Raw genomic sequence first — 25,147 nt, forward strand, 5'->3', positions numbered from 1 at the left:
TCAAGCAGAATGTCCTAGAGGCAGCCAGTCTGCTGCAGGAGAGGACAGGAGGGCGTGGCGCTGCAGTGAGACTGGCCCTCGGGCCCATGGGTGGGTAATGGCAAAGGTCCTGCGGCAGGTGTGGGAGAAGCAGTGCTGGGGCCGGCTTCCCTGAGAGGGTTCAGATTCAGGCCAGATCTGCTCTGGACAAGAGGAAGCTGTGGGTTTGGGAGCTTCAGAGACAGGGGAGCAGGCCTGTCACTCACCCTTTTCCTTCAAGGCTGTCACCCCCAGCAGTGCAACCAGCAGCCTGCCTATCCCCTGTGCACCTCCGGTTCCATCTGTCCCCAGCGATGCACCCCACACCCATGTCCCCCACCCCCTGCAATGCTCTCATGCCTTCTGGAGCAGCCGTGGTGCCAGCTGGAGACTGTGGGAAAATTGAGAGGAGACAAAAGTGGGAACAGCAGGCCGTGGAGAGAGTGTCTAAACACAGGGACTATTTGGAGATTGTCTTATTTTTGGTTTGAAATGGGCCCACCCGCTAGTATTGTACAAACGGCTCTGCTCGCTGGGCCAGGCCTGCAGTGGCTACGGGCCCATCCTTCACTGTCAGCCTGGAGCAGCCCCTCGGACCTCAACCTGCTGGTCAGTGGGTGGAGGTGGCACAGACACCACCCCACTGCGGACTGGACCAGACAGACTGTGAGGCACCAGCCGGCTCCGGGCCAGAGGACATCTGAAGGGCTTCTTGGCTGTAGGGGGATCTGCTTTTGGGACACCTCTTCAGGGCCATCTCAGAAGGGACAGCATCCGCCTGTCTGCTTCAACTCCCACTGACAACGTCCATGTATCATTAGCGCTAATTAGCAGAGGGAAGCAGGCAGAGCACTTGGCCTGGGGCGCAGGCTTGCGGGAGGGACAATTGAATTCCCCACCAGACAAATGTGATTACCCTTGCTGCCTGGACCCACCCCATGCAGGACTGGGGCATAAATGGCCAAGTGGGACTGAAGAGCTCACCCCAGCCATGCAGGCCCCTGGTCGTTGCTGTCACTGGGCCAGCCTGCCCAGCCCCAGCGTGTGGGAGGCGGCCTCCATGTACGGCACAGCAGTGGCCGTCTTCCTGGTCATCCTGGTGGCCGCACTGCAGGGCTCTGCTCCCACTGAGAGCCGCTTGCCCTACCACATTCCCCTGGACCCCGAGGGGTTCCTGGAGCTCTCGTGGAACATCAGCTATGCCCAGGAGGCCATTGACTTCCAGCTCCTGGTGCGGCGGCTCAAGGCTGGGGTCCTGTTTGGGATGTCCGACCGTGGCAAGCCTGAGAACGCAGACCTGGTGGTGCTCTGGACTGACGGGGACACTGCCTATTTTGCGGTAAGTCTCTCCTCCCTGCTAAATTTCCAGAACTTTCTCAGCTGGCCATCTTTCTACACTCACCCTCCTTAGCCCAGAAAGTTTTCTGCCACCACTCAGTGTTTGAGTTGACTGCTCTGAGCCAAGTCTGCACCTGAGTTTGGGCATCATGGGGATGTCAATTTGAGGATAAAATAGGAAAGACATGCTTTCCACGGTCCCTGACTGCCCAGCCCAGATCACGGACCCAGCAATCCCTGGGAATGGAGCTACATACAGAGGACGCACACACCACACAGACTCCTGCCACCCCACACCCCACACGTGCATGAGCACAGATCCCATGACCCCTGGTCCTATAAACAATGCCCAGTACCACATCCCCAGAGCACACATGCCCACTGACATGGGCCAGGTGGTGGCTCATGGCCGGGCACAGCTTGACGCCTGCGCACCCATGGGATGCAGCCCGATCCACTGGGCTTGCACCCATGGACCCACTGAGCAGGGCAGACACCCTGTCCCCACCCACAGGCGTGAAGCAAAGCCCACAGGGCTCAGCTGGAACTGTTGGGATGGGCTCTGACCCCCTTCCTTCCAAATGTACCTCCACTCTTGCCCCACAGGGTGGAGAAAGGGGAGAAGTTTCCCTTCAAACTGGAGAGGACTTTAGGCCCTTCCACAAGCTGCAAGGGGTCCCGAAGTGGGCGAGCCCACTGCCTACCATGTGTCCTGCTCCCTCCTTCCTTCCAATATGGGACTGGCCACCAGGGCCTCTTTGTGGATGAAACCCCTCTCTCCACAGAAACAGACAACAGAGGGCCACAGAGTTCTGTTTCCCAAGTCAGGAGGTGCTTGCTTGATCTGTGAGCACAGAGCTGGAGCCAGTGGAGTGGAGTCTGTGTGGGGCGACTGGCCCCAGCTCTGTGCCTTGGTGTCACCATGGGGTGGTAGGGCGGACAGTCCCTCTCTGCCTTTTTGGGTTTTGTGAGTTCATGAGGGCAGACAGTGGCTGCTGTTTCTGGAGCTAAGCTTGCTCCCTCCAATCCCCACAACTCAGCCAGAAGGCACTTGCCCATGTCACCGGTCAGGCTTAGAGCCACCCAGGTAGGGTGGGTGGAGCTGCCTGGGAAGGGCCCTGCTCTGACCCACGGGGCTGCATGGATTCCCATGCACAAAGACACTGTGGCTCAGGCCCAGCTGAGAAGGACCTGGGACAGCCCTGGTTCTGAGCCATCAGCTGTCTGGAGGAGCAGTTGAGCCCCTTCGCTAGCTTTGGAGTCCTTCGTTACTCTGCCTGAGGCACCCTGAATACAGGAGTATTTGCTCCTCGCTGGGGCAGTGTCCCGCTGCCTGCCTCTCTCGGCTGCTAGGGAAGCCAGAGGAAGCCAGGTGACTTTGCCTTTCCGTCCCTGGCAAGGTTAATTTGCACAACAAATTCCTAGGAAAACAAATGTCAGCCTTGTTATTCCTCCCTAAGCAGTATGTTCAACTAATACCTGCTTGATTTCCAGCTGAAATATCACAGGCGAACTTTCTGCCTCTGTTGAAAATGAGTCTCTCGGCAAACCCGCAGTGTCCCCGGCAGGGCTGCACTGCATGGCTTTTTTCTCTAGGGAAAATTTGGCAACATCTTTTGCAGATTTCTTTTTTCTCAGGGAAACGTAGAGAAGATGTTTTAGCCCTGAATGTAAGATTAAAAAGAAACACAACCTGCAGTCCTTACCGCCAAGAGCCCGTGGGATGCTTGAGTGTGAAGAGCAGCCTGTTCGTCTGGGGAGACTCTTCCTTGTCTCTCAGTGGGTCTCCCTGGCGGTCTTCTCCCATGTGACCTGGCCTGGGGCCACCATGTCCCTGCCCCTTAGGGCCCAGTGCAAGTCCCCTGCAGATGGGGGCGGGGAGGGCAGAGGATGCCGGTCCAGATCCCAGGAAGCATCCTGCGAGAATGCAGCGGGTACGATTCCTCCCTGGGCCTCAGTTTACCTTCTCCAAGCAGGGCTGGGACTAGGGTGAGGGGAGCAGTGCCTAGGCACAGAGTTTAAAGTGGTGGTTTGGGCTGGGTGTGGTGGCTTACGCCTGTAATTCCAGCACTTTAGAAGGGCTATGGAGGATTGCTTGAGGCCAGGAGTTCAAGACCAGCCTGGGCAACATAGTGAGACCGAGACCCTATCTCTACAAACAAAAATTAAAAATTACACACACACACATAAAGTACTAAAGCAGTGCTTGCTCTCAGGGTTGTGCCAGCGCAGGGTGGGCACCTGGGAGCAATCCCCACCTTACTGTGGCACCCTGGTTTCTCTCTCCCTTCCAGTTCATGTCCCACCCTGTCCCCGACTCTCCCCTTTCTGAGGCTCGGCACCCCTCCCACCTGCCTGATCGAGAGTAGCATTGGCCTGAGGCCCTCGTTTCCAGTCCTGGTGAGGCCTTGGGAGCCTCGGGCACCTTCTTAAGAAGCTCAGAGTCCCAACCCCCCAGGCCTGGTAACCCCCATGGCTCATAGAGCCTGTGACAGGCTGGTAATCGAGAGCCCTGGTTCCTGGTTGCAGAGGAGGGGAGCACCGTTGGGGCTCAACGCCACTGTCTCCAGGCAGAAAGGGACATAGAAGGTGTGAGTGGAGCCCCAACCCCCAGAACACAGGGACTCAGGCCCGGCATCCCCCACCCTGCGGGCAATGGACATGGAGCTCTGCCGGGGGACGCCGAGCTCTGCCGGGGGATGGCCTCTTCCCCTGCGGATCCGCCCGGCTTGGCTCCTGCGTGCCTGAAGCCCAGGGCTTGTCTCTGCAGGATGCCTGGAGTGACCAGAATGGGCAGATCCACCTGGATCCCCAGCAGGACTACCAGCTGCTGCAGGTGCAGAGGACTCCGGAAGGCCTGGTCCTGCTTTTCAAGAGGCCCTTTGGCACCTGCGACCCCAAGGATTACCTCATTGAGGTAGGGGTGGCCCCGAGCACCCACGAGAGCGTGGGCTGCATGGGCATGTCACCTGCACCAATGTCACGGTACCTTTCCTGTCTTGATAAGTCTGGGGCCTGGGCCCAGCCAGCTACGACAGAGAAAGCCGAGGAGGGTGACCCAGAAGCAGTGGCAGGGCTGGGGCACTGAGGGCGGGGTTTCTGGATGGGGGGCTTGCGCCAGAGCCTCTCCCTTTGGGTTAGACCTTACTCCTGGGTGTCTCTCTCCTCCTGGTCCCTTCAATGTCAGGTGGGATTTGGAACCAGGAGACCCGGCTTTCCAACCCGGCTCTGTCGACAGCTTGCTGTGAGGCTCTGGACCTCACTTTGCCCATCTGTAAAATGGGGATGGGAACTAGACGATCTGTGAGTCCTGACCAACTCTGTCTGGGAGCTCATGGCCACAAAACCTTGAAAAAACCCTTGGCTCCTTATGCTGCTTTAAGAGTCCCCCCACCTGTTAGGAAAAGCAACCCACCTTCCCCTTGAAGACGAAACGCTTTTAACTCTAGTTCACCTTGACTCCTTTTGTCTTGTGTAAGTAACGCTTTGGGTGGCAGTGGCAGGGGCTGGCAGTTAGGGCCAGGTCTTAATCCATGCAGGGGGTCTGAGTGACCACACAGGAGGCCAGTGCCATTGAAAGATTTATTGCATTTCCCAGGAGGAGGGACACCTGTGCCATACAGGGCCACTGAGGAGCCCTGAGTTTGATCAGGAGGCAGACACAGGAGCCAGGGCAGAACCCAGACCTGAGGCTTTCTTGGGGGTTCCATTGGGAAAGGCCAGGCAGGGCAGGCAAACAGCTTCATTTAGACAATTCTGGTGGGCTCTGGGTGGCTGCGGTGGTCTCTAGTCACCTGGTTCCTGGCCCTAGGATGATTTAGGGCTGGGGCAATATTGGCCTGGGGTGTGAGTCAGGTGGAGGGGGTGGCTAGGGATTTGGGCTTGGGATGCCCTGGAGGGTTGGGAATATGATTCTCACACAAGTGTGAACGTTGGAGGGCAGGGCAGGTGCAGACAATTCTGGCCGTCTCTTTGACCCTGCTACTAATTAATAGATGCCAAACAGAGAAATATTGAATCTAAGGAAACAGAGTGGCTGGCTGTTTGCCAGGTGAGGAAACAGAAGCCCAGAGAGGGGTGGAGTGGACGTCCCAGAGGGCCAGAGCTGGCGCTGGAAGAGGTTCTTCCAGGAGGCTGTTGCTTCCCAGTGTAGAGGCAAGAGTGAGCAGAGAATCCTCCGGAACCTCACAGAGGACGCCAGTGCCTGTGTGTACTCAGCCCAGAGGCTCCAGGCCAGCTATACGGGCCTCTGCTGGAGCTCTGGGTGTCCTCTGCACTGGGCGGCTCACCGGCTTTCCACAAACTCAAAAAGCAAATTAGCCACTCACATAGGTCTGCACCCACGGTGCACAGAGAGCTACAAAAGGCACTTTCCACACCCAACCCCCGTGTCCACTCACAATTGCGTGTGACGGAGCCAGCCCCCACGTCCTGCCTCCTGAGTCTGCCCATGACCTTCAGCACCGCGAAGACCCACGAAGCCTTCTCTGGCTGCTTGGTCCCCTCCTGCCCGCTGGTGGTGACTATGTGACGTAGCGGGGCTCCACAGCTCAGTGTGGCCGTCAGCAAACCCCAGGATATTTCCTTCCTTTTGTAGAGGGCACTGACTCCTCAGGCTGGGCTGCTGATCTGACCAATGACCCCCAAACCCAGTCCACAGTGACCTTGGGGTTGGTGGAGGGAACAAATGTCCTGGCCACACTAGCTGCCAGCCTCAAGGGTCCCTTATTCACAAAGACTAGAGCGAGGTATGCCATTTGGCAGGTGTGGGTGGACAGGGACATGGAATCCACTCAGGAGCCCAATTCTGGGGACTCTGAGTGGGTGACCCACTGAGCCCTGTCTTGGCTGCAGGACGGCACCGTCCACTTGGTGTACGGGATCCTGGAGAAGCCGTTCCAGTCGCTGGAGGCCATTAACACCTCAGGCCTGCGGATGGGGCTGCAGAGGGTGCAGCTCCTGAAGCCAGACATCCCCAACCCGGCGTTGCCCTCAGACACGTACACCATGGAGATCCACGCCCCCAACATCCGCATCCCCAGCCAGGAGACCACATACTGGTGCCATGTCAAAGAGCTCCCCAAGGGCTTCCCCCGGCACCACATCGTCATGGTATGTGTGGGTCCAGGGCCTGAGTCCTCACCCAGCTCTGCCTCCCTGACACACACCCCAGCTCCCCAGCCCCTGACCCCGCCCCCCCCCACTCGCCGCCACCTGGGTTGTCCCTCACCCTGGAGAGCTGTCCATGGTCCTGGTTGGACCAGGGGGCCTCTTATCACCAGCAGGTTTCAGGCGCCTGCCTGAAGTCCTGCAGGAGCAGTGAGTGGCCTCTCTTCCCTGTCACCCTGCTCACTCCCCACCCTGAAGGGGCCTCTGAGCTCCCACTTCCCTGCCTGGACCAAAGCAACCAAGATCTTGGCTTCTGCATCTTTCCTTGGGACTGCAACTGCTGTCTGTCTGTCAGGCCACCTCCCCCTTCACGAAAAAGCAGCTCCAGTCAGAACTCACTTGCTGTAGAACACCCCCCTTCCCCGAGGAAGACAGAATAGCAAAGGCAATAGCTGTCGAGTGTCCACTATGCCACTGGCCCTGGGGGAGGGGCACAGTGAGCCCTCCTTCATCACAATAGCCCCCAGTTTCCAGCAGAGGAAGCAAAGCCCAGAGAGGTTATGTGAGCATCCAGAGACACACAGCAGGAAGGGGCATGGCTTTGAAGGTTCGCTGAGAGAGGTTATATGAGTGCCCAGAGTCACACAGCAGGAAAGGGCATGACCTTGAAGGTATGCTAGCGGCCCAGGCTCTATCCTCGGGGCTGCCCTGACTCCCACTGGGGCTGCAGGAGCTGGCCGGCCATGGCCCCATATAAATGAGGACAGCTGTGTCTTGTCCCTGCCTTGGCAGGAAATGGCCTATATGAACCTCAGTTCCTTAACCCTGGAGGTCTCTACAGGCTTTCTGTCTGCTTCTGGGCTGGTGGCTCCACCCTCACGGCCCTGAGCCCCAGAAGTGCCCCTGGAATTGCCCTGATCATCCCTCCCATTTTATAGATGGGCAGATGGAGGCCTGTGGAGGGACGCTGCTGGGGAGGGGAGGGCAGGGGCTAGTTCCCCGGGCTCAGGGGGCTGCCTCCCTGCAGTACGAGCCCATTGTCACCAAGGGCAACGAGGGACTCGTGCACCACATGGAGGTCTTCCAGTGCCCCCCCGAGATGGACAGCGTTCCCTACTTCAGCGGGCCCTGTGACTCTGAGAAAAAACCCGACAACCTCAACTATTGCCGCCGCGTGCTGGCTGCCTGGGCCCTGGGTGCCAAGGTGCGTGCCCCGTGACCCCAGGGTGGCGTCTCCTGCCTGGGCCTCTGGAGTTCCCCCAGTCCTGTTTCCCCAGCTTCACTGTCTCGGAGGCCCCAAGAAGGAGCTCCTAAGGGGACCCACGAGGCCACCAGCAGGGCCAGCCCTGAGGTGGCCTCCTCGCCTCTGTGATGCCTGAAATTCCACCTGTTTCCAGCCTTTGTTATTTTCCATAGAAACGAGAGTGCCCAGGAGTGCATGCCCTCAGTGGGTCCTGGAGTCAGGGTTTTGTGCAGAGTGGTCCCAGGGCTGGCTGGTGGTGGGACCAGTGTTGAAGCCTCCACAGGCTGACACTGGGGATCTCGCCAGCTCTCCCACCCATCTAGAGAAGGGGTTTCAGGGAAAGGCTCAGCCCCAGGCACCAGCTTCTCTCCCCAACTCTCTGACCTGAGTTTCATAGGTTGTCCCTGGGGAGCGCAAACAGCTACCTGTAGGAGGAAGTGTCGCCCTAATCCTGCTGCGTCCCCTCCACCACCCCTGCAGCTCAGGCCCCAAGGACTGGCTGGGTTTGCCCCTGTCCCCACGTGGGACCCTCTCAGGACACACCCATCTGTCTGACACCCTGCTCCACACAGGCATTTTACTACCCAGAGGAAGCCGGCCTTGCCTTCGGGGGCCCTGGGTCTTCCAGATATCTCCGCCTGGAAATTCACTACCACAACCCTCTGGTGAAAGAAGGTAGGGGGCTCTGCCGCCATTCTCCCCTTAAAAGCCCCAGGGCTCAGCTGTGTTGAGCCAGGGAGGAAATCCCACCCTTTGAGTGCCCTGCATGGCTCGTCTGCTGTCCGGCTGTTCTTGGCACATGGCCCTTGCGTCGGCCTTGTCTGCTCTCCATTGTCCATGGCTGTAGTGGGCTCCCAGGGACAGGGCCTCATGGGGCTCACTCCTCATGGCATCACCAGGGCCCAGCAATGGCCCCACACCTCCTCCTTGTCCCTATAATACTGGCTGCCCTCAGTGCAGCACTGTTCGTCTTGGGGATACCCCACGTGGGAAAGGACAAGGGGAATTTTCATAAGGGAAGCCGCCAGATGCCAAGCTCCAGAATGAGGCAGTGGTGTGTGCATACACAGGGAAGGGGTAAAACAGGGCATGTCTGGAGACACAGGACGTCCAGCCTGGCCACAGAGCAGGCACAGGAAGGGGAGCTGGGGCAGCAGCTGCTGGGTCATCCAGACCTGAGGGAGGATGAAGCAGGGTCAGCCTTTAGCATGGCAAGGCCAGGCGACACTGTCTCAGAAACTGAAAATACTTCCCTCTCTCTGTTGCACTAGCATCTTCTACCATATATAGACACACACACGCACACACATACACATGCACACACACGCACCCACATGCACACACTCGTGCACACACACACGCACACACACTCTCTCTCTCTGAATGGCACTTATTTCCATTTGTGCAAAGTGCAGAAGCAGCCTAAGAGATAAGTGCTAGGCTGTGACTCCCCACCTCGGGGATGCCGCTGGGCGGGGTGGTGGTGACCTCACCCTCTGCCTATTCTCCTGCCTCCCACAGCTGCTGTGAAGCTGGGAAAGGCTCACGCACAGAACTTGCTGTGTGTTGGCATGGGGCTGTGCCCAGCCAACAGTTGTCTGTGGTTTTTCCCTGGCTGCATATGTAATACCTTCCGCTGCTGTCAGCGTTCTCTCCACACGCACAGGGATGGGTATAAGTCAGCTTGGGCCTTAGCATGATACAGGATTTATTGCTCATTTAAGCCCTGAAAGCAAATGGGTTTTTGAAAACTCCCTAAGCATCAGGGAAGTCTGTCTGTTCATGATTATCTAGTTGTATTTATGGATCCGTTGCCAAATATAAGGACGCTCCTGCCACTTCACCAATCTCGAGATGGGCTGCTTTTCTATAAATATCAAAATCCCACAATTATTTCATGATTTAATCCCCATCTGAAGTTTAACCAATTGCAACACCCTTTTTATTATTATCCTCTGATGCAATCAGCCCGGAGATACAGGAGCCGTTTGAGTTTGGATGGTGCAGGGGTGTCCAGGGAAGAAGGCAGAGGCAAGAGGAGGTGTTTTGGCCTCACCTTAGAGGAAGGAAGCAGGGAGGTGGCTGGAGCCCCTGACGATGCCCTGAGCCCAGTTCACAACCCTGGTTTGAATCCCAGCTTGGCCACTTCCCAGCCCTGTGATCCCGAGTGGAGTCTTCGGTTCAGGCCCCGTCCTTGGTTCCCTCATCTGTGAAATGGGGAACTTACTGTGCGAAACTCTTATGAAGGGGATAGGTTATGTCTAGACGATTTCTGGCACCCAGGGAAGATGTTGGTATCTGTACCACCCTCTTATTTGTTTGATCAGAAAGGGCAATGCATGTACACTGCTGGAGAGCAAAAAAGCATGAAGAAGGTGGAACCATTCCCTGCCTCCCAGCTCCCGGATTTGAAGCGAGCACTGGTCACCGGCTATGTGTCTGTCCTGACTGCTTTTCTGGCCCATTAATTTTTTCTTGTGACCAGAACTTTTTATCTGTTTTTTTTTTTTTTTCCCACTTCATCTTCATCAGAAGCCTTGTCCCTGAGAATTAAAACCCCTTGTCAGTTTCACAATCCTTGCCGCCTGACATCCTTTTCCTATAAGTAACCCAGGGGCGGAGCCTCCTGCTGCACAGCCCCTCCTGACCATCCTGCCATGTCCACCATGCATCTAGGGGCACTGGGCTATGGCCAGGCCTTCAGAACACCCCATCCCTTGCCATGAGCTCAGCCTGCACTCAGAACCTGGCTGCTGATTCACCAGGCATGGAGTTTCAGGAACAGCAGGGCTCTCTGGAAGACGCCTGGTTTTGAGGATGTTCCAGTGGGTGTCAGCATCCCTGAACCTCTGTTTTTGTGTTTTTTTGTTCTGAGACGAAGTCTCACTCTGTCACCCAGGCTGGAGTGTAGTGGCACGGTCTCAGCTTACTGCAACCTCCACCTCCCAGGTTCAAGCAACTCTTCTGCCTCAGCCTCCCGTGTAGCTGGGATTATGGGCTCATGGTACCACGCCCAGATAATTTTTGTATTTTTAGTAGAGACGGGGTTTTGTCTTGCTGGCCTGGCTGGTCTCGAACTCCCGACCTCAGGTGATCTACCTGCCTCTGCCTCCCAAAGTGCTGGTATTACAGGTATGAGCCACCACGTCCAGCCTCCTGGACCTCTGACCATCAGTTTCATGTGACTGCTGGGAGGCCTGCCCAGGGAGCTTCAGGGACTCTCCAGTTAGCAAATCACAAGAAGCAACAGGTGTAGCCAAACCACAATCAAGAGATACACAGTCTCTGTGATAGGAAGCAGCAGCACGTTTTCCTCTGGAAGAGGCCCTTGACTGAGGCCCAGAGAGGGACAGCAAGTCATCGGAGAGCATACAGCATACTGTTGACCAGGCGGGACCTGGGGCCATGCATGGTTAGGGGCTGGACCTGCAATACTGGCCCTCCTCCTGGGGCCACATTCTCGCTCAGATTGTTCCTGAGACATCAGCTGGGTAGGTGGATTCCTTGGGTCTGCAGGACAGAAATCAAAGTAGTAAAAGTGGGGGCTGCAGGGAGGATGTGCTCCTTGAAAGCTTCTTGTTAACCTCAACACAGAGATACACTCACACTTGCCTAGCTTTGATGTGGGGCTAGGGCTCTTCTGCTCCATCAGCAGATGGGAGTTCCATGCCCTCTTCTTCCCCCAGACCACAACTGGTAGGTGGTCACCATCCTGCAGGCTGATTTCCAGCTAAGTCTCCTTTGAACGTGGAATAAGAACATCAAAGCATTTATGAAGCAATCTGAGCACAGAATGCAAGTCCTTCAGGATTTCCCAGTGTATCAGTAGCGTTTCACCCACACCTGATTCCCTGGCCAGCTTTAAGTGACTCCCCTTGATCACTGTTGTTTTCAGAGAAACAACAGTGCTTTCTTCCCAGGGAGTGTAGCCTGTTTGTGTCGATTGATCTTGCTCGCTGCCTGGCACCCACAGGTGTGGGAACAAAGACAGCTGGCTCTTGGTCTGCCTCGCGGGTGGGAGCGGATTGTGGGGTGACCGGCCCTGCCTCCTGGCTGAGGGCGGCTAGGGTCAGAGCGATAATCTGTCAGCAGTGGGAAGTGAGAGGGCCTCCACTCCCCGCTCACCTCCATCCATCCCACCTTCTCCCAGGACAGCACGACTCCTCAGGCATCCGCCTGTACTACACCCCTACCCTGCGGCGCTTCGACGCCGGGATCATGGAGCTGGGGCTGGTGTACACGCCAGTGATGGCCATTCCACCGCAGGAGACTGACTTCGTCCTCACAGGCTACTGCACGGACAGTTGCACCCAGCTGGTGAGTGGGACTGGGCCCGGCATGGCACTCTTCCTCCTCCCTCGTCCCCCAGTGGAGGCCTGGCAGGTGGTGGCCCAAGAAGGCTGGCAGGCACAGCTTTGGCTCCCCTGACCCTGAATCCCCTGTGGTCCTCCCTCTCTTCTGTATGCAAGGGAGCCTTCCTGCTGAGAGGCCACGTGTGTGTGTGCACCTCCCTCTCCAGCAATAACCATGGCTCCCACTAGTCCACACCCACGTGCCAGGCTTCCACGCACTGCATTTTAAAATATGCCATCGTTATGTAAGCAATACACACATGCACTTGCCACTCAAAAGCACAGGCACTGCAGCTAAAGAGAACGCTCTCCTTACCCGCTGCCGCCTCTCCCCGAGATACCCACTTGTCGGCTCTTTGTGTCCTTCCAGACCTTTCTCCTTTGTATTTCAGGAAGCCCTGGCAGGTGCTGGAAATTTTTTGTGGTTTTTTTAGAGTTGTATTGAATAGTTTACAAATTTTTCAACAAATGGAGTCATTCGTCCTGTGATTTGCCTTTTTATTGCTGCATAGTATTCCACAGGATGGGGTTTTCACCATGTACCTGAGCAGGGCAGGACTAGGTGAGGCAGTGAGGCACCAGCTACAGGATCTCAGGGAGCACCCGTCCTCAGGGCTGTGCACACTGGGTGGAGGCACAGGTTGGCGCTTAGGCTCTGGCACCAACAGCAGGGCCTTGGCCTCTGGTGAGATCGGGCCGTGGCTACTAAAATCTCCTCCTGTGCTTGCCCTATCTTGGTCGGAGCCTGTGCTGAACTGTCTCCCTGTCAATCAGTGTCTAGGCTGTTGTCAACTTTTCACCAATAGAAAGAAGCTTCGCAAAAATCCTTGTCCATGCAGGAAACCATTTTCTCATGTAGATTTCTAGACGTGAAATTGCTGCTCAGAGATGTGAGTGTTCCTTTGACTAAATCTTACCCAATGCCCCTCAGAAAGCCCATCTGCTGCCTCCTCCCACACACAGGATGAGAGGGTCCCCGGTTTCACTGACCGGGTAAGTGCCAGACTTACTGACCCACTGGATCAATAATAATTGTAAATATTTTCTCAGTCATTTGGGAGGAAGCCGTGTCAGTGCTGTTTAACTTGGATTTTCTGTGTGTGGACCTGAGGACCTTCTCATCTGCCTCTTGGCCGCTTGCTCCTCTTTTGTGTTCATTCCTGTGCTCGGTTTTTTTCAGTCGGTGGTTTGTTTTTCTTCTTATATGACGGATGCTATTTCCTAGTGTGTGTGTGTTATGAACATTTCTTCCTGTGTGGTAGCTTTACTTCTCATAATGACTCAGAAGGTAAGTGTTGACGTACCCATTTCACAGATGAGGAGGCTGAGGCTTGCTGGGATCACATTGCCAGCAGTCGCGCCGAGTGGAGATTCAGATACCAGCCTGTCTGACTTTGAAAGCTGTGTCCATGGCAGCAGATCGCGTCGTAATGAGGTTTATAGTGAATTTTCCTTCCCAGTAAATGAGTCGATTAGGATTTTTTCTTCTTGTGGGGAAGCCCCCAGACCATCCCAGTCTTCCAAGCAAAGGTTCCTCAAGGCTGACGGGAGATGGAGCTCTCGGCTGGCATGGGACCCATGGTCTCCCACAGGAAATCAGTTCTCTTTGTCCGAGACTGGGCTGAGAAATCTTAAACCCCACTCTGCAGTGGACACTCTCTCCCACTTCCCTAAAGCCCCCACTGGTGAAGCGTGGGCCCGTGTAAAAGGCTCCGTGGCCAGGGCTCATGGGGAAGAGTGGCCTCAGGCCGGCAGCACCCACTGCCCCTTGCGAGGCCTTGGGGCCTTTGACCCCACTGACCACTGACCCTGAGAATGCCTCTGTCCAGCCCCAGGAACGCAGAGCCACCTCCCCTTCCAGAGTCCCCTACTACCTTACATGACAGAATGAGAGTGTTCAGTCTTGTCTCCCCGTTAGCAGATAACAGGGGCACAAATTCTGCAGCCAAAATCTGGCATAGTCTAGATATCCCAGTGAAATAGGCCAAGAAGAGAGTGCTGCTTTGGACCAGAGTGCCCAGAGGAGCGTGGTCCTCCCTCTACTTGGCTGTGCCTGGCATGGCTAGGCCAGGGTCAGCTTCTGGGCACCAAAGGGTCATTGCGACCCTTTGGGCTTCCAGGCCTGGCACACCATGGCCCCTCAAGCCATTGCAAGGGACACAAAGCTATTAGTGACGGCAAGCTCAGGGGTGGCTGCTGCTTGGGAGGGAGAGGGAAAGAGTGATAGTGACAGCAGATGAGTCGTAAAAGGCTCGGCCATTCTTGACTTTCAGGGATGGGGCTTATGGGACCTTGAGCTCTGGGAGCTGCTGAAGGCATGAACAAGCTGGGCAGAGCCTGGCAGTGGGTGGGCAAGGAGACAACTCACTCACAAAGAAAAGGCTCAATTTTAGGAAACACTTTCTCTTAGTTTTTTTTTTTGAGACAGAGTTTTGCTTGTGTCACCCAGGCTGGAGTGCAGTGGTGCAATCTCAGCTCACTGCAACCTCCACCTCCTGGGTCCAAGGGATTCTCCTGAGTAGCTGGGACTACAGACACTGCCACCACACCTGGCTGATTTTTGTATTTTTAGTAGAGAAGGAGTTTCACCATGTTGGCCAGGCTGGTCTCAAACTCCTGACCTCAAGTGATCTGCCTGCCTCGGCCTCCCAAAGTGCCAGGATTATAGACATGAGCCACCACGCCTGGCCACGGAAACGCATTTTCTATCTAAAAAAGTTAGCATTTGGTTAGAGAAAACTTTTGCTCTCTGGAAGATTCTCTCATGTCCCAGTGATGGCTGGCGAGAGACCTCTTGGTGTGACGGCTGCTTTCTTTTCTGTGAGGCCAGCCTGCAGCCTCAGAGCGCCCAGCTGAGAGCACCCTGTGGTCACATCCGTCTTGGTCTTGGACGACCACCTTCCAGTTGCAACTGCAGCTCCCAGCTGTGGCAGGGGCGATGCTGGGCACAGGGAGAACGTAGCCTTGGCTGCCTTGAAGCCAAAAGGAGGCCACACTGCAGGGCAGCTGAAAGGCCTGCCCGGCCCAGCACGTAGGGCACTGCCAAGTAAGGCCTTCCACCTCTTTTTGTCCCCTGGATGGCAAGGCCTTGAGCACAGAGACCACGCACTACTCAGCTTGGTGGCTTTGCCACTCCCTGTCCATGGGGGACTCACCTTAAAGTTGACTCTGTTGACTGAGTGAAGCTGGACCCGTCAGGCTTTGCAGGCTCAGGAGAGGACCAAGGGCTCAGAAAGAAAGTCTCTCCCGAGTGGGACTGGGGGCTGCTTCCTTGGGAGCTGGGGGCTGTCATGGCCACCTCACTCTTGAGCAGGTCATTCCCCGTGAGGTTTCTGATGGTGGCTCTGACCTGGCCGGGGAGAAAGACCTGGAAAATTCAAGTGTTTCAGGGAAGCAAACTGCCCAGGGCACTGATCCCTGCCGAGTCTGGCCATGGACAGGAGGGTCCCCTCGGGGGTCGGGCCCTGACACTGCAGCCCCTCCACCCTCACCCCACAGGCACTGCCCCCCTCCGGGATCCACATTTTCGCCTCTCAGCTCCACACACACCTGGCCGGGAGAAAGGTGGTCACGATGCTGGTCCGGGACGGCCGAGAGTGGGAGATCGTGAACCAGGACAATCACTACAGCCCTCAGTTCCAGGTAGGGACCTGTGCCCCACTCCCGCCCCACCCCCAGCCCTGCCCCCAAGCCTCCTGCTGGGCCTAGTGTCACCGATGCCATAGGGACGGCCCCAGGCTGGCTTCTTTCTCCTGGGCCAGGCTCCCCATGTGGCCTGTACTCCCTGCTTGGGTTTCTGGTCGTAGGGATGGCCTCTGGGATGGGGGTCTGGCACACGGCAGATGGTGGTGGGACTCAGGAGACCCAGGCAGCCCTCCAGTCATATCGGTCTTGGTCTTAGATGACCACCTTCTAGTTTGAATACAATGCCCTCCTTGGCCAGAAGCTATACTTAGCCAGCCCTGGCTTCTACTGTAGAGGCTGGGGCAAAACGGACACCCCAGAGGTTGGGGAGGCCTGAGGGAGGATGCTGTGGGGTTTGGGTCCAGTCTGCAGCTCTCTGAGGTCTCCTCTCCCCCTACTGCTCGGCTCTGCCTACCCCAGGAGATCCGCATGCTGAAGAAGGTCGTGTCGGTCCATAGGGTGAGTGCCCAGCAGGAAGGCCGTTCCCATCACTGACACCAACTGGGGTGACTGGGAGGGCTGGGGTTGCCTCCAGAAGGAGGACAGAGAAAGTGAGGTGGGGAGGAGAGAGATGGCCAGGGCAGGGGCAGGGTTCCTGTGGATGGCTCAGGGCTGGCCTACCTCATGGGGAGACTCACGCAGGACTTCAAAGAGGGACATGGGAAGGGAGGGACCAGACAGGACACTCCTAGGGGACGTGTGTCCTCAGCCCAATCAGCTGAATCACAAACCCAAGAGTGTCTGGGAGGAGATGAGGGTGCTGAGGCCGGCAGTGAAGCCCTGATCCCTCAGAAGGGAAAGCCCAGGCCTCTGTGGGGATTTGCCAAAGTCCCCTGAGATGTGTCATGCCCCAGCAGCCTGCACGCCCACTGGCCTGCGCCCTGCGTGACCCACTGGGCTGCAGGAGCTGATGGTGTATAACTTCCTGGGGACACTCAGCCTGTGACCCTCACACATGAACCTGCTGCACTCCTCATAGTGGATAACAGCAACCGTACAACAGAGGTGCCCTGGCACACACAGTGGCATGGTCCCATGGGGACAGAGCCTCAAGCACCTGCCAACGCCAGATGTTAATGGTCATGTTGGCTTTTCCCCAGGGAGATGTGCTTATCACGTCCTGCACATACAACACGGAAGACCGGAAGCAGGCCACCGTGGTGAGTCACCCCCACTTCCCTCTGCACCTGCCCAGGGAGTGTTTAGCCTGGGCCATCTGAGGAAGGAGGACAGGTCTTGACTCCTCACCTAGGGCATGGGCTGCCAGAGAGCAGGGCTGTCCCCTCATCCCCTCAATAAGCCAGTTGTCCTCAGCGCCCACTCTCTGAACTCACAGTGGTGGCATCACCAGGAGCCTGGGATAAATGTAGCCTCTTGGGTGCCGCCCCAGGCCCACTGAGTCAGAGACATGGGCAGTGGCACTGAGCCATCTATGTTTTAACAAGCTCCCAGCTGATGTTGACCCAGCTCATAATTAAGAACCACTCACAGCAAGAAGCATTTCTCAGCATGGGGGCTGGTGTGGGGAGAAGCCGTAGGACAAGAGGTTGACCTTTGCCCCGTGGAGCTCAAGGTGCACCAGGGAGACAGGCCTGGAGCCCCTCTAATGGCAAACCAAGTTACAAAAACATTTTCAAAACCAGGTTGTGGAGCCACAGGTGCAGGGGCCTGGGAGGGTCTCACCAGGGACGTGTCTGTCCCGTGGAGCCCAGAGGAGAGGGGAGGAGGTGGAGGAAGGCTCCGTGCAGGGGCCCCAGAGGACAGAGAACATTTTCAGGATGGAAAGGAGAAGGGAGGGTGGACACATGGGTAGGCGTCAGGCGGGGTGAGTGTCACTGAGGATGATAGTCCTGGGAGAATCTGCACTGGGGATATGTGCTTTCAAGGCTGAGTATCCCAGCAGCACCAAGACACAGGCAGCCATGGGATGCATCACCCCAAGGGCTGCTTCTGGGATTGAAAGGGGATGCTGGTCACAATTACCTGGGTCCCAGGCACAAGCCAGGACCTCCCTGCCACTGGATCCATGCCAGCTGTCTCTGTAACCAGGGTGGCCTCCAGGGGTTATCCTTCCAATTGTGTGGCTCAGAGTGGAGCGGACCTGGTCACACCTGCCCTGACACCCCTCAGCACCAGGAACTCGGGTAGATGTCACAGCCCTGTTCTTTGTGTTTTAATCCAATGTGGATTCACCTGATGTTTACTGAGCCTGAGCCCCGACTGCCAGTCTCATTTATGTTTTCCTTTCGTTTTGAGACAGAGTCTTGCCCTGTTGCCCAGGCTGGAGTGCAGTGGCGTGATCTCGGCTCCCTGCCACCTCCAACTCCTGAGTTCAAGAAATTCTCCAGCCTCAGCCTCCTAAGTAGCTGGGATTACAGGCACCTTCCACCACGTGTGGCTGATTTTTGTATTTTTAGTAGAGATGGGGTTTCACCATATTGGCCAGGCTGGTCTCAAACTCCTGACCTTGCGATCTACCCACCTCAGCTCCCAAAGTGCTAGGATTACAGGCATGAGCCACCGCACCCGGCCTCATTGATGTTTCTTAAACAGCCTTACTGAGATGTAATTCACAGACTGTAGCATGCGCTCATTTAAAGCATGCAATTCTATGATTTTTTTGTATGTTCACTGATACAGGCAGTCCATCCCCATGGTCAATCTTAGAACATTTTCATCACCTCCAAAGGAAACTCCATATCCATGAAGCAGTCGGTCCTCATTCCCCACCCCGCCTCAGCCTGGCAACCGATCTATTTTCTGTCTCTGTGGATCTTCCTGTTCTGGACACTTCACGTGAATCGAATCACACAATACACAGCCTTTCGTGTCTGGCTTTTTCCATAGCGTGATGACTTGGAGGGTTCTCCACGTTGTAGCGGGGCTCAGGGCCTCATTCCTTTTCATGGATGAGTAACAGCCATTGTACGGATGGACCACGTTTTGCGTATCCATTCATTCACTGATGGACATCTGAATTGTCTCCACCTCTCATTTAGTTTTCATACCAGTCTCCAAAGTAGGAGTGTTTGTATTTTCTTTTTCTTTCTTTCTGAGTCTTACTCTGTCAGCCAGGCTGGAGTGCAGTGGCACGATCTCTGCTCACTGCAATCTCTGCCTCCCAGGTTCAAGCGATTCTCCTACCTCAGCCTCCTGAGCAGCTAGAATTACAGGCATGTACGACCACACTCAGCTAATTTTTGTATATATGTTTTTTTGAGATGGAGTCTTGCTCTGTTACCCAGGCTGGAGTACAGTGGCACAATCTCAGCTCACTGCAACCCTCCCAGGTTCAAGCGATTCTCCTGCCTCAGCCTCCTGAGTAACTGGAATTATGAGCATGTGATACCACACCCAGTTAATTTTTGTATTTTTAGTAGAGACGGGGTTTCACCATGTTGACCAAGCTGGTCTCGAACTCCTGACCTCAAGTGATCCACCTGCCTCAGTTTCCCAAAATGGTGGGATTACAAGCATGAGCCACAGTACCCAGCCAGTTTGTATTTTCACAGGTGAGATAAGAAGGCTCAGAGAGGGCAGGCATTTGACCAGGGTCACACAGCTAATAGATGGCTGAGCTGGGATCTGACCCAGGGCCATGGGCCTCACAGCTCTTGCTGCACACTTCCTGTCTCCCTTGGATTTCAGGTGACAACTGCCCTGGGTCCCTGATCACAAAGTCAGGGTGGGGGGGACAGGAGAGCTTTGCCAGCCCTTTATTCTCTCTAGAGGAGGTGCTCAGGAGATCATGGCAGCGGCTAATGTTGGATGCCTGCCACAGCCCAGCACTGCTCCAATAACTCATCCTAACCACACCCAGCCTTGCTGGGACTTCTGAGCATATCCCACCGGGAGACCCAGTGAGATCCAGCCACCAAGGCCACACAGTGAACTGGAGGCAGGGCTGGTATGGGTGGAGGTGCCAACTCTGACCGTGCTGCCTCTCAGCTGAGCACCTGTGCAGTGCTTACAGACAGCAGGCTCTGCAGGTGGAACACCCTAGGCAGGACTGCAGCACCGGCCCCATTCTGCAGGCACAGCCCCAGGGCCAGGGATGGGGAGGTCTCCAGCAAGGAAACTGCGTGTTCCCTGCCCAACCTGGCTTTGCGGCAGCAGAACTGATGCCACGTCCCAAGGCATCCAGGGCTGCCAGGCCTGGTGAGCACCACTGATGTCTCAGATGCCTATTCTTCAGGTTGAGACCCTCGGTGCCAGTGTCCCAGTGGGCGGGCAGTTCTGTGGCTTCCCTGGCCCGTGCCTTCCTCTCAGCAGTGGCTACATCACAGAAGCAGGCGCGATCAAAGAGGAGGGCAGCTCCCCAGGCAGATCTGAGCTTCTCATGCTCTGACAACCCCTTGCCTGCTGATCCAAGAGACAGCGGCCTTTGAAATTCCATTTCCTTCCCCAGGTGAGAGAGGAGGACAGATCCTGCACAGGGTCGGACCCAGTTCCCTTTTGATGTCGGCTGCGGCAGAGGGCGGGGAGGGGCAGGAACTCACCCAGGACGGCTATTGCCCCAATCTGACGCCGGTGGGGTGGATGATAAAAGCTGGGGAAGGAGGAATCCGGCCCAGAGAACAATGCAGGCAGAAACCCTCCCAGCCAACAGGTGCCAGGTTTGGTCTCTGGACAGAATTGCCCCGTGCTCTTTGTCTACACAGGAGGAGGGGCGGCAGCTGGTTTAAGCGCCATGCTGAGCTTTTCCCAGTCCTGTTCTGCCATAGAGTAGTGATGGCCTTTCTTCCCCACCAGCCACATGAAATCCCCAGGCCCACAGCAGCTTCACAAAGAGCAGGGAGCCTGGAGGACACCAGGGTGTCCTGTCCCAGCCCCTGCCCTGCTGGGGTCTGAGCTGCTGTCGGGGGAGCTCTGCTGTCTCCAGCCCCGGCTCCTCCAAGCTGCCAGCATTCTTCTTCCTCCTCTGGCTGAGGCTCCACAGTTACCAGCAACCCAGCCAGAGGCTTAAAGCCAGCGGTGGGGACCTAGGGGGTACCTTCCCTGCCCCCCCCATTATGGCAGGCCGTAGGGTTGCCCTGGGAAGCTGGAGGTTGTTGTCACAGCCTCTAGTCACAGTCCTGTCTTCTGGAACCCTTGCTTCCCTCAGAGCCGAGTTCTAGAAGTGGCTGGTGGATGGCATGGGGCTGCAGTGGAGAGGGCCTCCCTTGCAGTCCTCAGCTCCAGGCTCTTGCTGGAGGTCACAGGGACAGCTTCTAGCCAATAGCTGGGAGGCTGGGTCACTCAGGCTGTTCCACTGATGCTGTGGCTACCACGGGGCATCCCTTTGCCTGCTCTGAGACTCAGTTTCTGTTCCCATAAAATAGGCACGATGCCACCCCATCCGCTTGTGCCATTTCATTTCCTTCATGGCACCATCAGCGCCTGATACGAATTTCCTGGTTAACTCACTTGCTGCCTGTCTCTCCTGCCCTCGGTGGAAATTCCGTGAGGACAGGGACTTTGTTCCTCAGAGCACGCCTGGCACTATGCTGTGAACAGACAAAAGGACACAGTGAGCACATGGGCGCGGCGAAAGCTGCTGGATGGCAGCGTCTGTGTGGCCTGGGCCAGGGCTGACGGGTCTTCTCCGCCTTGCAGGGTGGCTTTGGGATCATGGAGGAGATGTGTGTCAACTACGTGCACTACTACCCTCAGACGGAGCTGGAGCTCTGCAAGAGCGCAGTGGACGCCGGCTTCCTGCAGGAGTTCTTCCATCTTATCAACAGGTGACGGCTCCCCGCCAAGCTCCCTGGCTCAGGGAACCCCAACCCAGACCTTCTGGGCCTGTTAGGCCGCTGGGCAGATTCGAGGAGCCTAGGCTCAGCTAGGAGTCTGTGGTGGCCTCACTCATCCCTCCCTTCACTCGCTTCCTGCTGAGTCTAGATTTGACCTGAGAGCCTCCTCAACCCAGCCCCAAACAGCTATTTCCCACCTGCCAAGGTGACCAGAGAGGTAAAGGCGTTGCCGGTGAAGGCAACATCTGGGGCGGCCTGGCAGAGGCGGCGGGGCTGGGGAGGAGGCCAGGATGAGGCAGTGGGGCTGGGGACGAAGCCTGGCAGAGGCGGCGGGGCTGGGGAACAAGAACTGGTAGAGGCGGCGGGGCTGGGGAACGAGGCCAGGATGAGGCGGCAGGGCTGGGGAGGAGGCCTCAGGAGGGTCACCCCAGGGACAGTACCCCACCTGCAGGGAGGCGTTGCCAGTGTCCCCTGGGCTCTCTGCCCCTTGGCCGCTCCCCAGCCTGGCTGTTCCTTGTTCCCACCAGGTTCAATGGTGGCAAGGAGGTGTGCACCTGCCCTCAGCCGTCCATCCCTCAGCAGTTCGCCTCTGTTCCCTGGAACTCCTTCAGTCGCAAGGTGCTGCAGGCTCTATATGGCTTCGCGCCCATCTCCATGCACTGCAACAAGTCCTGGGCTGTCCACTTTCAGGTGTGCCGCCATGGGCATAGGGGGGCATGCAGCCAGGGAAGACCTCATGGAGGGCTCCGGCCAGGGGTGACAGGACTGTGCACTGGCCTGCTGGCAAAAGTGCTCGCACAAGGCAGTTAGAGTAAGTGCCGGTGGTGACAGACCCAGACAGACAGACGGCCAGCAGAGAGAGGGGAGAGAGAGAGAAGAAAGACACAGAGGAGAGAGAGAGAAGAGAGAAACAGAGGGGGAAGAGAGAGAGATGGGGGGAGAGAGAGACAGAGGGGGGATAGAGAGAGAGATAGAGGGGGGATAGAGAGAGAGACAGAGGGGGGAGAGAGAGAGACAGAGGGGAGAGAGAGATGGGGAGAGTGAGAGGGGGGGAGAAAGTGACGGGGGAGAGAGACAGAGCGGGGAGAGAGAGAGAAGGGGGGGAGAGAGAGACGGGGAGAGAGAGAGAGACTGAGGGGAGGGAGGGAGAGAGAGAGAGGAGAGAGAGAGTGAGCCAATAGCAAGGCCAGGAAGGGCAGCACCCTCTCCAGGGGACAGCTCCACACCGGGGCCGCATGTCAGATGCCAGTGGTGTGAGCAGGTGCACCAACCTCTCCCTGCACCTAAAAATAAATTGCCAGGGGAGGGGAAGGTGAGAAACGAAGCAGCTGAAGCCTCAAGCTGGCTTTTCCCTCCTTCCCTGAGACCCACTGGCATTGGAAGGCATCTCATTTATCCCCAGCCCAGCGGGCTGCGGTCAGGAGCGCAGGCCTTTTGTGGAGTTAGTCACATAAGGTGCTGCAGCCTGGATACCCAGGAAGATCCCTCCCAGAAGCCTTGGGGAGATGGATTAACTGCTAAGTCAAACATCCTCAGCACCAAGGGAAGGAAGGGCTAATACTGGCTGGCCAAGAATCGTGTGGGCTGGATGCTGAGGGGGAGAAATGGCTAAAAAAAATCAGAGCCTGGTTGCTACATTAGTGAATGATGACACTGAGTGGGGCCGGAGGTGGGGAGGGGCCTGGGCTACTCCCGGCTTCCTGACTAGGTGACTGGAAAGTCAGGGGAGGGGCATTGACTGAGGTCAGTGGACCCCCAAAAAGCAGCTTCGGGGAGACGGGTGAGTTCGGTTTGGGACCAGTCGAGTGTGGGGGCAAGAACCCCAGAGGTGTCTGGGAAGTGGCCAGGAGGTAGCCACCCATCTTGCCCTCCAGCCTCAGTTTACCTCCTGCTGCCTTCCCTGCAGGGTGAATGGAACCTGCAGCCGCTGCCCAAGGTCATCTCCTCGCTGGAAGCACCCACCCCACAGTGCCCCCCCAGACAGTGCCCAAGCCCTGCCAGCCCCGCCATTATCAGCATTGTTGGGGATAGAGGCTGAGGGGGCACCTGCACCTCTCCCTCCTCTGTGCTGTCCCTGTGCTCTCACGCTGGCTCTGTGACAGCCCCCATGGAACAGCCCTGCATGCCCAGGATGAAGGGGCCAGACCACGCCCTGCCTAAGACCACGGTCCAATCCAGCCTTCTTCCCCGGGGTCCCCTGCATGGCTGAGAGGGTGTGGGGGCCCTGCTGCCCTGCCCTGGACAAAGTGTGCCAGGACCTTGTCCTTCCACACCCGCTGGCTCAGCGCAGGGTCCAGCCCTCCACCTGCCCTGTCCCACCTCATAAGCCAGGCCCCTGGGACAGGTGCCATGCTGGGCGGGGGCACAGACTCACCCCGGATGCTCCCGCTCCCGCCCCGCTGCTCCCAGTGATGGTGATTTGTGTCAGTGCGCGGCAGGTGCTGCTTAGACATTTCCCCACTGAGTGGCTGCTGTTTCACAGTGGGCGGCTTCCCTGCGATGGAGGCAGGACCAGGCACTTAGCTAGTTAGAGACTCATTGGGGAAATTGCTCCATTGCTGAGTAAATAGACATTTTCGCCCACCTAAAGGGAAGCCCTGACAGCAACTGTCTTCACCACCAAAAGACGAGGCGGCGAAGCTCCGGCGGGGCTTCTGGCGCTGGTTCCATGGGGGGGGGGTGGAATGGTTTGCACCCGCTTGCTCCTGTGGGTGCGGCCCGGGCTGGACAGACCGGGCTGGAGTCAGGGCTGTGCTTTCAGGGTGGTTCTGCCACTCCGTGGAGGTATGCCTTGGGCAGGCCATGTCACATTCCTGACCCTCACTTTTCTCATCTGTAAAACGGGCTAATGAGCCAATAAAGCTCACACTCGGGCTGGCACCCACTGGCGGTGGATAGGTTTGCACTCAGCGGCTGTCACTCCAGGAGAGAGAAGCTTGCCCCGAGCCTCCCCCCCGCCCCGTGCCAGGCGTGGTACCAAGTGCTTCCCCCTGAGCATCCTGAATTCGCCTCAGCTGGCCTGGGTGGGTCTTCCCTTCCTGCCCTCTGAGCTGTCTCTCAGTTAGGGGCAAGTCCAGCTCTTTGATGGTTTCTGGAGAGAGTGACAGATGCAGCTCTCTTCAGCCAGTTCAGCAAAATGCTGCCCAGCCTCCAGGGGAGAGGGGGAGATGGATGGGCTCGGAGTCCCCCGGCATCAGCTACGCGGCTGCTTCTCCTTCGAGGCCCTTCATCAAGAAGGGAACTCACAAGCCCAGGCGCTCTGCCCCACATTGTATAAATCACAGCTTCTCGTGGCCCGCAAGTCACAGGGCACTAGTGCTGTGGAGTGCTGGGCCCCAGCCTGGAGAGCCGCTCCGGCCCTCCATCATCTTTAGAGTCTCGGAGGCGGTGGACACAGAGCAGGTCCAAGAAGCCCCCTTCACTCTGACCATGTCCAATTGGCAGCCCAGAGAAGGGTCCTGCCCAAATGCCCGAGGGGCACTGGTGGCCTGTGGATCTCACAGGCAGGGAAACGGACTCCCAGATAAGCACCTCGCCTGGGGCCCAAGAGCACCAGTGACTGGGAATCCCAGCCAGCTCTGGAACTCCCACAGCAACAGCACCCCCCCCACCTCAGCCCCCACTCTCTCTCTCCTTATCAGGCTGGTTATCCTCTTCCTCTGGCAGAGACA

At 57.0% G+C, this 25,147-nt stretch overlaps 1 protein-coding gene across 1 annotated transcript; it reads left to right on the forward strand.

Moving 5' to 3' along the window:
• Window positions 1–1,000: 1,000 nt before the first annotated feature.
• DBH (dopamine beta-hydroxylase) lies at window positions 1,001–24,356 on the forward strand. The gene is made up of 12 exons (XM_035262208.3): window positions 1,001–1,357; window positions 4,127–4,273; window positions 6,211–6,468; window positions 7,493–7,669; window positions 8,281–8,383; window positions 11,859–12,025; window positions 15,559–15,702; window positions 16,165–16,203; window positions 16,845–16,904; window positions 21,340–21,467; window positions 22,004–22,166; window positions 23,383–24,356. Exons 1-12 carry the CDS (start codon window positions 1,010–1,012, stop codon window positions 23,512–23,514), a joined length of 1,866 nt encoding a protein of 621 aa, XP_035118099.1. The 5' UTR covers window positions 1,001–1,009; the 3' UTR covers window positions 23,515–24,356.
• The last annotated feature ends 791 nt before the right edge of the window (window positions 24,357–25,147 follow it).

The sequence above is a fragment of the Callithrix jacchus genome, chromosome 1 (assembly GCF_049354715.1).
Source record: "Callithrix jacchus isolate 240 chromosome 1, calJac240_pri, whole genome shotgun sequence".
NCBI classification, from domain to species: domain Eukaryota; kingdom Metazoa; phylum Chordata; class Mammalia; order Primates; family Cebidae; genus Callithrix; species Callithrix jacchus.